The sequence below is a fragment of the Otolemur garnettii genome, unplaced genomic scaffold, assembly GCF_000181295.1.
Source record: "Otolemur garnettii isolate 467f Iridium unplaced genomic scaffold, OtoGar3 scaffold00055, whole genome shotgun sequence".
NCBI lineage: Eukaryota > Metazoa > Chordata > Mammalia > Primates > Galagidae > Otolemur > Otolemur garnettii.
In genome coordinates, this window is record NW_003852450.1 from 11,667,771 (window position 1) to 11,680,573 (window position 12,803).

At 35.3% G+C, this 12,803-nt stretch overlaps 1 protein-coding gene across 1 annotated transcript in view; it reads right to left on the reverse strand.

Annotated features, from left to right (window-relative positions):
• The window catches only part of CRB1 (crumbs 1, cell polarity complex component), a 178,251-nt gene that overhangs the window by 73,459 nt on the left and 91,989 nt on the right, over positions 1-12,803 (reverse strand). The window contains exons 3-5 of the mRNA XM_003792308.3: positions 12,009-12,204; positions 9,372-9,511; positions 3,014-3,196 (exon numbers count right to left, since the gene is read on the reverse strand). Of these exons, the coding sequence (XP_003792356.1) occupies positions 3,014-3,196; positions 9,372-9,511; positions 12,009-12,204 (519 nt within the window). The remainder of the gene's footprint in view (positions 1-3,013; positions 3,197-9,371; positions 9,512-12,008; positions 12,205-12,803) is intronic.

Consider the following 12,803-nt stretch of genomic DNA (forward strand, 5'->3'; position numbering starts at 1 on the left):
ATCTATCTATCTATCTATCTATCTATCTGTATCAAACATTACTAGAGCTAAAGAGAAATAGACTCCAACACAATAATGACTGGAGACCTCAGCATCCCACTTTTACCATCAGACATATCCTTCAGACAGAAAATCAACAAAGAAACTTTGGATTTAGTCTGCACTATTGACCAGATGGATCTAATAGACATTCATAGAACATTTCATTCAACAACTACAGAATGTACATTATTCTTCTCAGTATATAGAACATCCCAAGGATAGACCATGTGTCAGACCACTACAAATTGAAATCACATCAAGTATCTCTTCTGACAATGATGAAATAAAATTAATCTTTTTTATTTAGTCAATAACAGTGGAGATTTTGGAACTTAAAAATAAAATTAAACAATATGCTCCTGAATGACTGTGTCAATGAAAAAATTAAGAAGGAAATTTAAAAATGTCTTAAAAAAATGAAAGTGGAAACACAACATACCAAAACCCATGTGGTACAATAGAAGCAGTAGCTAGAGAGATGTGTATAGCAATAAATATCTACATCAAAAAAGTAGAAAAATTCAGATAAATACCCTGATGATGCATCTTAAAGAGAAAGAAAAGCAGGAGTAAATCAAACATAAAATTAATAGAAGAAAAGAAATAACAAGAGATAAGAGAAGAAATCAAATCAAAACAAAAAAAATAGAATATCAATAAAACAAAACGTTGTTTTGTTTAAATGATAGACAAGAGCAAAAAGTCTTTAGCCAGATTATGAAAAAAGAAAGAAGAGCCAATAAATAAAATCAGATATTAAAAAGGAGACATTACAACTGATATCACAGAAATTCAAAAGATTATTAGAGACTATTAGGAACAACTGTATGCCAATAATTTGGGGAACACAGATGAAATGGATAAATTCCTAGACACATAAAACCTACCAAGGTTGAATCATGAAGAAATCCAAAACCTGAATAGACCAAAAACAAGTAGTGAGAAAGAAACAGTAATAAAAATTATTCTATTAAAAAAAAAAAAAAAACCCCAAACAAACAGAAAACCCAGTTCAGGACCTGACAACTTTACTGTTGAATTATACCAAATATTTAAAGAATTATTACCAAACCCACTTAAATTAGTCAAGAATATTGATGAATAGACAATACTTCCAAACTCATTCCACAAGGCCAATATTACCATGACACACAAAAGACACCACAAAAAAGAAAAGTACAATATCATTGATAAACATAGTTGTAAAAATCCTCAAAAAAAAAAAAAAAAGCCAGCAAATCAAATCCAACAACACATTAAAAATAACATTCATCATGATCACGTAGGACTCATCCTAGGGATGCAAACATGAATCAACAGATGAAAATCAAAAAATCTGATACATCATATCAACAGAATGAAGGCCAAAAACCACATGATAATCTCAACAGATACTGAAAAAGCATTTGATAAAAGTCAGAATCCCTTCATAATAGAAACTTTCAAAAAACTGAGTATAGAAGGAACATACATACCTCAATGTGATAAAGCCTTATATAACAACCCCCCCAAACTGAAAGCCTTCTAAAATCTGGAAGAAGATAAGGATGTCCACTTTTACCACTATTATTCAACATAATACTCGATATTCTAGTTAGAATGATTCAACAAGAAAAAGAAAGAAAATGCATCCAAATTGAAAAAGAAGTTCATTTTTGCAAAGCAATCCTATATTTAAAACCTGAAGAATCCATGAAAAAACTGATTAGCACTAATAAACAAATTCAGTAAAGCCAAAGAATAAAAAATCAATGTACAAAAATCTGTGGCATTTCTGTATCCCAATGGTGAACAGTAAAACAACAATTTATTGTCTATTTCAAAATACCTAAAAGACTGGAATTGGAATGGACTTGACACATATGTTTGCAGACCTTGCATTTATTTCTGGCCTTCATGATTGGGAACTAGGATGCATTACAAGATTTATTTCATGCTTTTTCTCATTTATCAAGATTTATTTGTATTTTTTTTTAAGCTAGGTAAAAAAATACACAAGCGAGAAGTTGTTCAGGACAAATACCACTTATCCTGATATTGTCACCCAAGAGGGTTTTTCCCTGTATGTGCTCCTAGAGAGTAACTAGTGATACACACAACCTCACATCTGTAGCAACCTCCCAGCAAACCTGCCACAAATAAAAAATTATTAAGCTGAGAAACACTGGAAGAGAGGGACTCCTGGGTGTAAACAGGGGCACCTCTCCCCTTTTTATTCACATTTACTATTCTTGGAAATACTCAATACCAACTGAAATATTTTCCTGAGCCATCACTTAATCTACAGTGAAAGAGACAAGATAGAAATCTAGACTATAATTAGCTTTCTCAGTGGTCTCTATGCAATTGTGGGTAAGTTGCTAGTCATTAACAAATTGCGGCTTGTCTCAAAAATTCTGCAGGTTTTTAGAATATGAAGCAGACAACACAACTGTTCCATCGGGAAACATACATGCACATTTCCTTTGAGCTTTAGGAGTAAGAATGTTATGAAGAAAAGAAGATAGCGTAATTTAACTTTAATATGTGGAACAACTTTAGCTGGTGAATTATTGAGGCAGATTACTTATAAGACTAGTTAAGTGTTCATACTGTAAATATAAATAAGTAGAATAACTTTTTTTTAAGCAAACTTGAATATCATAAAATTCAACATTATGATTAACAACATAAAAATTACAACATTTTCTGTTTATACGGTCTGAGATGCACTGTAATTCCCAGAATAATGTATAAAAATATTTCCACTTCCATACTTATTTTATCCCTGTGTTTAACCCTTCCCTCAAGCTTTGAGGAATTGTGATATGTGAAACAAGATATTATTCATGCCCACAAGGGGGACCCTTGACACCGTGGCAAGAGAGTTTACACAGCACAGGTCTTACTGCTAATACACCCTTCGGTTAAGTTCTTGGGTGTGCCAGAAATTGCCAAGAAGTCAAGTCGTTTCCCGTCTCGTTGGCCTCACCTGCGAATCCAGGCTGACAGACACACACATAACCTGAGGCTTCAGGGTAGCTGAATGAAGAGGGCAGTCCAACAACCTGCCCATAGTGTTTCTCTGAGGACAGCTCCACACATTCTCCAGCAGACTGGCAGGGGTTACTGTTGCATTCATTGATGTCGGTCTCACACTGGGCACCTGTGTATCCTGCAGGATAAATATTCAGAGAAGCTGCTGAGACAGAGCTATTAAAATTGAAGAGCAGATGCCTGAGAGAGCCCCAGAATCACTGTGCCTGCTCTCAAAGAACTAGCAAGGTGAATCTGGGAATAAATTACAGTAGCAGTGAAATCACTTGCATAATTTTGACAAAAAAAAAAAATTTGAAACAATTTTATTAGTGAGACTTGAAATAAAATAGGATATCAGGATAGTCTAGACTTGATCTAAACATTTAAACGAGAGACCCCAGTTTTGCAAAGATTCCACATTTGTGGAATTTGTGAATTTTTGTGAAGAAAAAAATAAAATATTTTTCAAGAGAATAGCTGAAAAATCAGAAAATCCTCATAGCCAACCCTAAATTCTTTTTTTAAAACTTAAAGTAAAGGTAAGTGGTTATTTTCTGACACTCAACGAGACAGAATAACAATTTTATATACGCATGAATTAAACTGAATCATTTTATTAAGGCTGGGAATAAAAACAGTAAAATAGGAAAATTAAAGTACTAAATATAAATGCAAGTTGCTTACTCAAACTGAGTTTTTTGTTTTTATAAATACGGGAAAGTGCACCTGCGAAAAATTATAGTAGTATTGTGTGTGTTAACAGAACTGGAATTGTACTATATGCATCCTCCTGCAACTTGCTGTATTCGCTCCCTGGCACAGCCTATCCGTGTTAGTAATATAGACCTAACCCGTGATTTTAAACTATTTCTAAGCATTCCAGAATATAGGTGTTTCACATTTTAACTCTTATCTGGTTTTATAAACTTTTTTTGCTATGACAACGTTGCACTGAATATAGTTATACATGACTGCTTATATAAGTATTTGAATATAACCCTACACTTTTTATTTTATTAGAGACTGGCAAACACCTCTAAGTACTTGTACAATTTTCATCTTACTAACTGTGGATCAGTGCCAATATTTGCTATCGTCAAACATACAGTTTTACCAGTCAGTTTACATTTTGATTTTGGTTTACATTTTCCCAAGTTCCTATTGAGCTTGATATTTTTTTGGATGTCTTTTGACCATTTCATATGTTTTTCCTATTTTTTCATTAGCCTTTGTCTTGTTGATTTATAAGAATATTTATATATTGTTTATAGTAGTGCCCCCAGAATATAAATTTACAAGGATACGATATAATGCTGATGAATAATCGGATGGCATCAGCTATTTTGCGAGATGGTAAGAGATATATATGTAAGTTCCTTTTGAAAGGAACACAATTTGATTTACAATGTAAGTGACTTCATGGTCACCTGAAAATCCTTTGTAATGTCACATAACTGTGCTGAGAAATATATTTTCAAAACAAAATTTAGAATTCAAACATTATAAAACTTATGAATCAAATCACAGTATTTCTTTAAAATCATTCAGTGCCAAGTACAGTGGCCCATGCCTGTAATCTCAGCACGATGGGAGTCCAGATAGAAAGACTGTAATAATAGTAATATAGATCTAACCCATGATTTTAAATTATTTAGACTGCTGGAAGAAAGGAGTTTGAGACCAGCTTGGGAAATATTACTGAGACCTTGTTCCTGCAAAAAAAAAAAAAAAAAAAAAAAAAAATTATTAAAATCTTAGCCAGGCATGGTGGCTGTAATCCCAGCTGCTCAGGAGACTGAGGCAGGAAGGTTGCTTAAACCCAGGAGTTTGAGGTTCCGGTGAGCTGTGATGATGTCACTGCAGCCTGGGCAACAGAGTGAGAACCTGTCTCAAAAATAAATAAATACAGATACATAAAATCATTCAGTAGCTTTCCCTTTCACAGGGGATAATTCTTGTGAAAGTCAAAATCCTTACTATGGCATAAAAACTCCCTACACGATTTGGTTCCCTTTCTATCTCAATCTTCTTACCTTACACTGTGCTCTTTCCTACTCCCCATTGTCCTCATAATGCTATTGTCTCTTCTAGAAAACTCTTTTCCAAGCATTTGCTTGGTTAACTTACTCACTTATCATATTCTATCTTGTATTACTTTTCCAGAATAACTTTCCCTCATGTAGATCTAAATGAGAGCTCCTTGTTTTCTCTCAAGCCACCAAATTATTTTCTTTCATTGCTCTTATGATAACTTTTACCATGTACTTCTTTGCGTGTGTAGGTGCCCCCCTCAGTAAACGGAGCTTCACAGAAAACAGAGACTGTGTTTATTTCCTTCCCCACTCCAGGGCTCAGCACTATATTATAAGCAGTAGACCTTCAATCAATGGTACTAACCAATGGTTGAAAATAACAATTTAGATGATAATTCTAGTTTAGCAAATAAGCCAGGAAATTGACTATTAACAAGCCAGTGATGAGAAGATGATGTGATTGCTCATTTTGTAATTTTAACAATTAACCTAAATGAGGTCACACATCAAATCACAACCACAGCATAAATTCTGTTGCTCAACAGTATAATATATTTATTAGATGTGACCTGTGGAGCCTTTCTCAACCCCCTGAAGAAGAAATTTATAGTAAAAAAAAATCAAATAAAAACCATAAAAACCTAAAAGCACATGTCAGATTGAGATCCCACAATCCTTTGCAGTGACCTCCCCTAAGAACCTTTAGAGTCACTTAAACTTGAAAGTCTACTCTAAAAATACAATTATTTCATGCTTAAGATTATATTAATACATTAAATAATAGTTTGTATAACAAGTTTTTATAAGCTGGTGTTTGTGGTGCAACAGCAGACTTGTTGAGGCAAGCTTGGACTATTTTCAATTTTCTTCCCATTCTAAGACTCACGATTTGTACATAAGCCAGGTTAGGAAGTAATTTAGAACCATCATAAATCCTTTTTTGCTTTTCTGACTCATGCGTTATCCTATTCCAATAGTGAACATTAGGAAGGTTCTGATTTATAGTCTTGCCAGGCCTGTCCCCACCACGAAGGCCCTGAGAGAATTTTATTCGCTGTTCTCTTTAACCACATATGTAAATAGATTCCTTCAGTCAAGGCTATATTCAATTGTTTTAACAAGTTTTTCTATAAAACTCTGTGCAAAGAAACAATATGATACTGAATCAAGTCCCCAGGGTTCTTATGTTTGTGTGTTTGTGTGTGTTTAACAAATTCCATCATATCTGGGCATCAGGAAAACTTTGAAGATAAGCATTTCATTTAAGATTACTGACATTCTTGCAAATTAATTACTTTTGACATGAGGACTGACTGTGGGCAAGTATGGTAATCGATTCTTGCTATTGTGTTCTGTGGCAATGGTTTCATGACCCAAAAGAATACTTTCTTTCTTCTTTTTTTTTTTTTTGAGAGAATGCTACGGTGTCCCAACTCACAGCAACCTCTAACTCTTGGGCGTGAGCGATTCTCTTGCCTCAGCCTCCCAAATAGCAGGGACTATAGGCGCCTGTCACAACGCCTGGCTATTTTCTTGTTGTTGGTGGTGGTGGTGCAGTTGTCATTGTTGTTTTAGCAGGCCTCACCCAGGTTCAAACCCACCAGCCTCAGTGTATGTGGCTGGTGCCCTAACAACAGAACTACAGAAGCCAGCCCCCAAAGGAATACTTTCCTTTTTCAGTAGTTTCTAGTGTTAAATCATCTTTACATAACAGTGAGAATAGGCTACAAAGACATTCTAAATTTTCTGTCTAAGCAAAATCACCATTCATTCAGCCACCAAAGCAGAAACCCAGAGGCAGAACTGTCCAGATTCTGTGCCCTTTTCCTACTCCACATCACTTCCACCTCCAACACGACTCTCATGATTATCGGCCTCCTCCTCTAAACCCCACCCTTCGTGTCCGGGTTCTGGCAACCAGGCTCATCTCCTGTTTAACATGCTACCACAGAATCCTTTCACTGGGTCCCCTGCCTTTAGTTTTGTTTCCCTCAATCATCTTCCACTAAGCCACAGAGATCTTACATCAACAAGTCAGACTGTTACTTCTCTTCCCCACAGTGTGAGGGGCAGGTAGGTAGCTTTGTGAGCTGCCTTTAGTCTTGCTCCCCAGCTCCATCTCTCTGCTCTCCGCCCCACAGAGTCCAGCGTTTTGGGCCTGTCACTCAAAGTTCCACAACTGGCCATCATCTTTTCTATATATATACTGCCCTTTCCTTTCTTTCCCTATGTAAGCAATGGACTACTTCATACCAGCCGTATGGCCTACAGTGGTCGGCCTGCTGATTTGATACCCGTGAAACATTTATTGATTGTTTGTAATGGTCCAGCCTGAGCTAGAAACATTATATACATTACTGGATTTATCTCCAAAACAACTCTGTGAAGTAGACATCACAAATGAGAAAACTCAGCACCAAGGAAGTCACACAGCTAGTGAGTATATATCTGAAACATGCTCTGTCCTCTTTCAGGGTCCTTAAAATAGTGCCTCGTTGCTCAAGCCATCCCTGCTCTTCTTCCCCCCTTATTCCTCTCCACAGAATTTATTATAGCTTCTTACTGTACCAAAAATGGTACTCTATATATTTTGCACATCTCCCCACTAGAATTTAAGCTCCTGGAAGAGGGGACCATATTCCCAGATCCTTGATACATACACAGAGGAAGCCCAAAAAAATGTCTACATAATTTAAGAAAAGATTGTATAAAAATTTTAATACTCAAGTCACATTTGACTTCTGCAATTACAAAAGATATAGGATACAATATACAAGGCAATAAACATGATCAGTATATATTGAATGTTACAATTTGAATATAGATTTCTTCCTTCTTAAAATGTATATACATTTTTTTTGGCACCCTCTGTAGTTGGTACTGAAATCTATGTGGTTTGAATGACTAAATCCATGAATGAATGGAATGAATACTGACTGGGTTTTTAAAGCAGCTGTTCTTAACTACCTGACTCAATTACAAACCCCCTCTCTAATACATAATTCCTGCCTTGTGATCTAGAACTCAGATAAAGTGGCCTGGTTTTGAATGCTTTGTATGTGTCGGGCTCTATTTTTAAATTTAATTTTCACAACAATACTGCCAGGAAAGTATTTTTGTCCCTCTTTTGCAGACAAGGAATTTAGGGATGAACAGGTGAACAACTTCACTCAGTTAATAAATAGAGGACACATTCTGCTCCCAAACTATCCACTCTGTCCTCTGCTTCTGGACATTGACTTGCATGACTGTTAGTTAATGACAAGAATGTGGGTCAATGTATTTTGGACAAGTTTCAGTAGTTAAGCCAAGTTAATGACCAAAGAATAGTAAACATTTCCTATTCATTATATGGAAGTGGAAAGACAGAATATGCATAAATTTTCAAGCTACCGATATCCAAACTTCCTTTTATACTTTCAGACTACTTTTACCCACAAAATATATTTAAACAAAGACCTTACATGTTCCTTGTACAAAAGAATATCTTTCTACTAGAAGCTACTGCTGATTGGATTGACTCCAGTCTCCATGTTGCCTTCTTAAGCACAGGAATATCCTTTTCTTAGAACATAAAATGAAACATTATGTGATTCATGACTGTAGATCAAGCAGTTTAGCATAATTAACATCAATATTTACATGTAATACATGTATTACAAGACAAGTGTTACATACTGTCTTCTACAATTTCTTGTATCAGCTCTACGCTCAAGTCTATTTACACTTCACATGTAAATTTTAGTCATGGTTTATGTGCCTAGGACTTTTCATTTATGTTACTGATGATGAGGAGAAATATTGCTATTTCTGCGACATCATCCTACACTTTCTGTGGACACTATTATCATGTTGACTGACTGTGAATTATAAGACAAATTGCTAGTGGTTTAACATTGTTTCATGCATTCCTGTGTATTCCTGGTGTCTGAGAGAACATCTTAGAGGAAAAGAAAGCGTGTGCCAGTACATTTTCCTTGGTGAAGACCATGCTGAATTTCATCTTTCCATTGAATCTTTTTCTTCTCTGTTTCCTCTAGAGGGTTTTGGTCAGGGGACAGGTAGGCAACCTACTTCAGATAATATGTAGCCTAGCAGTAAGTGTGTGCGGGTGTGTGCAGGCACAGAAGAATATGACTAAATTGAACAATGGTAACTAGAAGAAAGATTTGGTTTCAAATATGTAACAAGACATGTTAGTTTCCCTTTCTACAAAGCAATATGTTTCTATTCTAACAACAACAACAAAAAAATGGTGGAAGATATTTTGTCACTTACCGGGCCAGCAGTGACAAGTGTAATTGTCAACACTGTCCTCACAGGTAGCATTATTGTGACAAGGTTTTGACCAACAAAGAGGCATCAAGGTCTCACAGTGTGTCCCTGTGAATCCACTACCCGTGCAGTTACAGCTATATCTGGAGAGTAAATGAAATTTTCACATCAGCTCCAGGTCACATGGAGATCAGATATCTTTCTTTATTCCGTCTCTTAATCTGTCCATCAATTTGAGACCCCAGAAAAATCCTAATATCTCAAAAACTCCAAGGAATTATCTTCATAGGACTGAACATGTTATATGTTTCCATATTAAGGTTTATCGTAATCTTTCAAAAAATTTATAATACAGAGCTTGATGCAAATTTATTTGGAAACCATGATCATTTACTTCTGATTCTTCATCTATCAATTGAAGACAATAGTACCTACTTGCAAGGTTATTTTAATAATTAAATAAGACAATAAAGAATAGACCTAATGCCTCAAATATCTGAAAAAACCAAATAAATTGCTATTAAATTATATTAAATAACAGTGTTAGTGTTCTTTAAGGCAATAGAGAATGACTTATACCTTCATGGCATTCTTTTAGGTAGAGAGCCCATTCACGAGGTCCCTTAAGAATAATGAAACAATAAATTATGAAAAACTCAGAAAAACCCCTAATTAAATAAATTGTGACTTATGATGTTCTCTTATTTTTGATTATAAGAATTTTTTAGTCTTGTTATATATGATCATTCCCCAATTGAGTGGAATTATCTGACAGTCCCCAAATACAAACATAATGAGAAAGGTGTTGACTTTATTAAAAGGGGGCTTTTAACTTAGGGGGGAATCTCACCAAAGAGGTAGTATTGTAATAAATGGACCTGCACACTCAGCTTACATACAATGAGGGTCTTGGGGAAGAGGATACCTATGAATTTATAAAGCTATCAGAGTCCTATGCACCAAAGCTGTGTATATATTTACCACCAAACACAGATATTAGGACTTTACTAAGGAAACTAAAATAACAAAAGTTATAAGTGGTTATAGTTTTTCTATGTATTGCTTGTTAGAAATCTACTCAGCACTTTGTTTAACTAAAAATAGTTACTAAAAATCTACTAGGTAAGGCATTAGAGACAAGAGCCCTGTACTCAAGTGGCTGGGCTGGCTGGCTAGTGGACCTTAGTTTATGGAATTAGAAACTCCATTTTCATAATTTCTTTGGTCTGCAAAAATACTTTTTCTTGCTTTCTTTTATTCCTTCTATGTGTCAGTTTTTTTACTATGAGAAAATAAAATCAGATCATATAGGTTGACTTCATGGATTATCTTCTCAAAATTTAGGTAATAGGGAGATAATGGTAAAATAGAGAAATTATTCATGGTACAGTCAAGTGAGGAGAATAAAAGGTGCATGAGTTTCCGCCTGGTTTTGTTTGCATTTCCATCAGAATCACAAGCTGCATGTAATTTCTGTCCTGACACTTTCTGGAGTCAGTAAAGCATGGAGGAGGGTGCCTCCCCCCTTTCCCTGGAGGTCTTGTGTAGAACCTTCCATTCTGATCTATCTTTGCCGTGGCCAGTTACCTGTCTCTGAGACTGGAGATTTACAGCACTGGAGTTTTATTTGGGTACAGCTAAAAGTCTGAGACAGGACATGGAACGTAACTAAAAGTTATGTTTTATATTCTATAAAAGAAATGTACAACCCTGACTGCTCCATTTAAAATTCTATTATTGTGTTGGATCTATTTTGAAGCACACATGTCCTTTATTGCTCTCCTTTTAACTCTGATTCACTTCAAAATTAGATTGGGGATAAATTATTTCTCATTTATTACAGAGAGAGAAACTGGATTCTCGCCCTCCTTTTGCAAATGATTAACTGTGTGAACTTGTGGGAGTCTCCTAATGTTCCAGAACTTTAGACTCTTTATTGTAATACGGAAACATTAATGTTCATCTTGCCTTCCACTGACCTGCTGAAATCGAACAAGGTAATTTTAAGTGCCAATGTTGTCAAAAATCATTATGCATTTGATAACTCGATAGTTGTGGTTTAAATAAGTACAGAAAGAGCTTTACAAAATATTTTATGTGAACTCAATTACTGCTACATACATGTATTCATCCTACTCAGGTATAATTTATTGCTGTTTATTTTGATAGACTTTGAATTGGAGCAGAATCACACGGCTACTTCCCACTATCATGCTTTCTCAGAAGTATTCAGCCAATTACATTCACAAACACCTGGAAATTTGAGACATAAATAATTTATTGTCACTGTCCTTTCCCATGCTGTTTATATAAAATTTCAAAAGGATTTATTTTTGCTTCTTGATTGATATTCTTGTCATCATATAGATATAACCTCATATTCACATACAGAAGAATCTCTAGCTTTGTTTTTATACCTTCTTTGTCCACATCAGTTTTATTTCATGGAATTCTAAACCTGGACAGAAGATGCATTTTTTAGATAAATCTAAATATAACAACTTTTCATCATTTAATGTGTAAACTAATCTGAAAATTTTAAACAGAGAATGTGAGATCTCCAAATTCACCAGAGCGGTAAAGGAGTGCTTGGACAATTATTTTCTCTAAGCCAGTTCCCCAGTGTAGGAGAAAAAGTACCTGTTTCCTCCGTCCACACACAGTCCTCCATGGAGACATGGCTGACTGGCACACTCATCAATGTCAAGTTCACAGTGATCCCCTAGGAATCCAGGGGCACAGTCACAGAAATAAGACCCCAAAGCGTCCCGACAAGTCGCACCATTTAAGCAAGGCTGGGACCAACATTCATCAATTTCCAATTCACAGTTTACACCTTTTAAAAAAGCACAGAAAAACAGAAAGAGTTTTAGCAAAGCGTTAATACTCTAGCTATTTGACAATGCTTTATTTACCCAAGCAGGAGTCAAATGTTATGTTACCCAAAATAGTTTCCCTCCTTAATTGTAATTGATTTTAACTTTTGGTGTGCTTGTGGGAAGTTGCACAAAGCAGAGCAGCTGTTCCATACAAAGAATTATTGCATACAACAGCTTGTGGCTTTTTAGTCAGTGGAAACATAAAAGTCATTTTTAGAACAAACTTATTGTTAACTGCACTTTTGTTGGAAGCCTAAAAGAGGCTGATCAATGTTTTTACATTATTTTTAAACACTTACTTTAGTCAGGCAGTATATCAAATAGCGGGTAGAAGTTCAGACTCCAAAGCCAGACAACTTGGGTTGGGATCTTGGCACAGCCACTTATTAGCTGTGTGACCTGGGGAAAGTTTCTTAACCTTGCCATAATTCAGCTCCTTTACCCAAAAAAGAATGATAGTTAAAATTCCCTTATAAGATTATCATTATAATTAAACATTCTGGATACACACAAGTATTTGTTAGAGAAAAATAGCACTTGTTTTGTCCACAAAAAT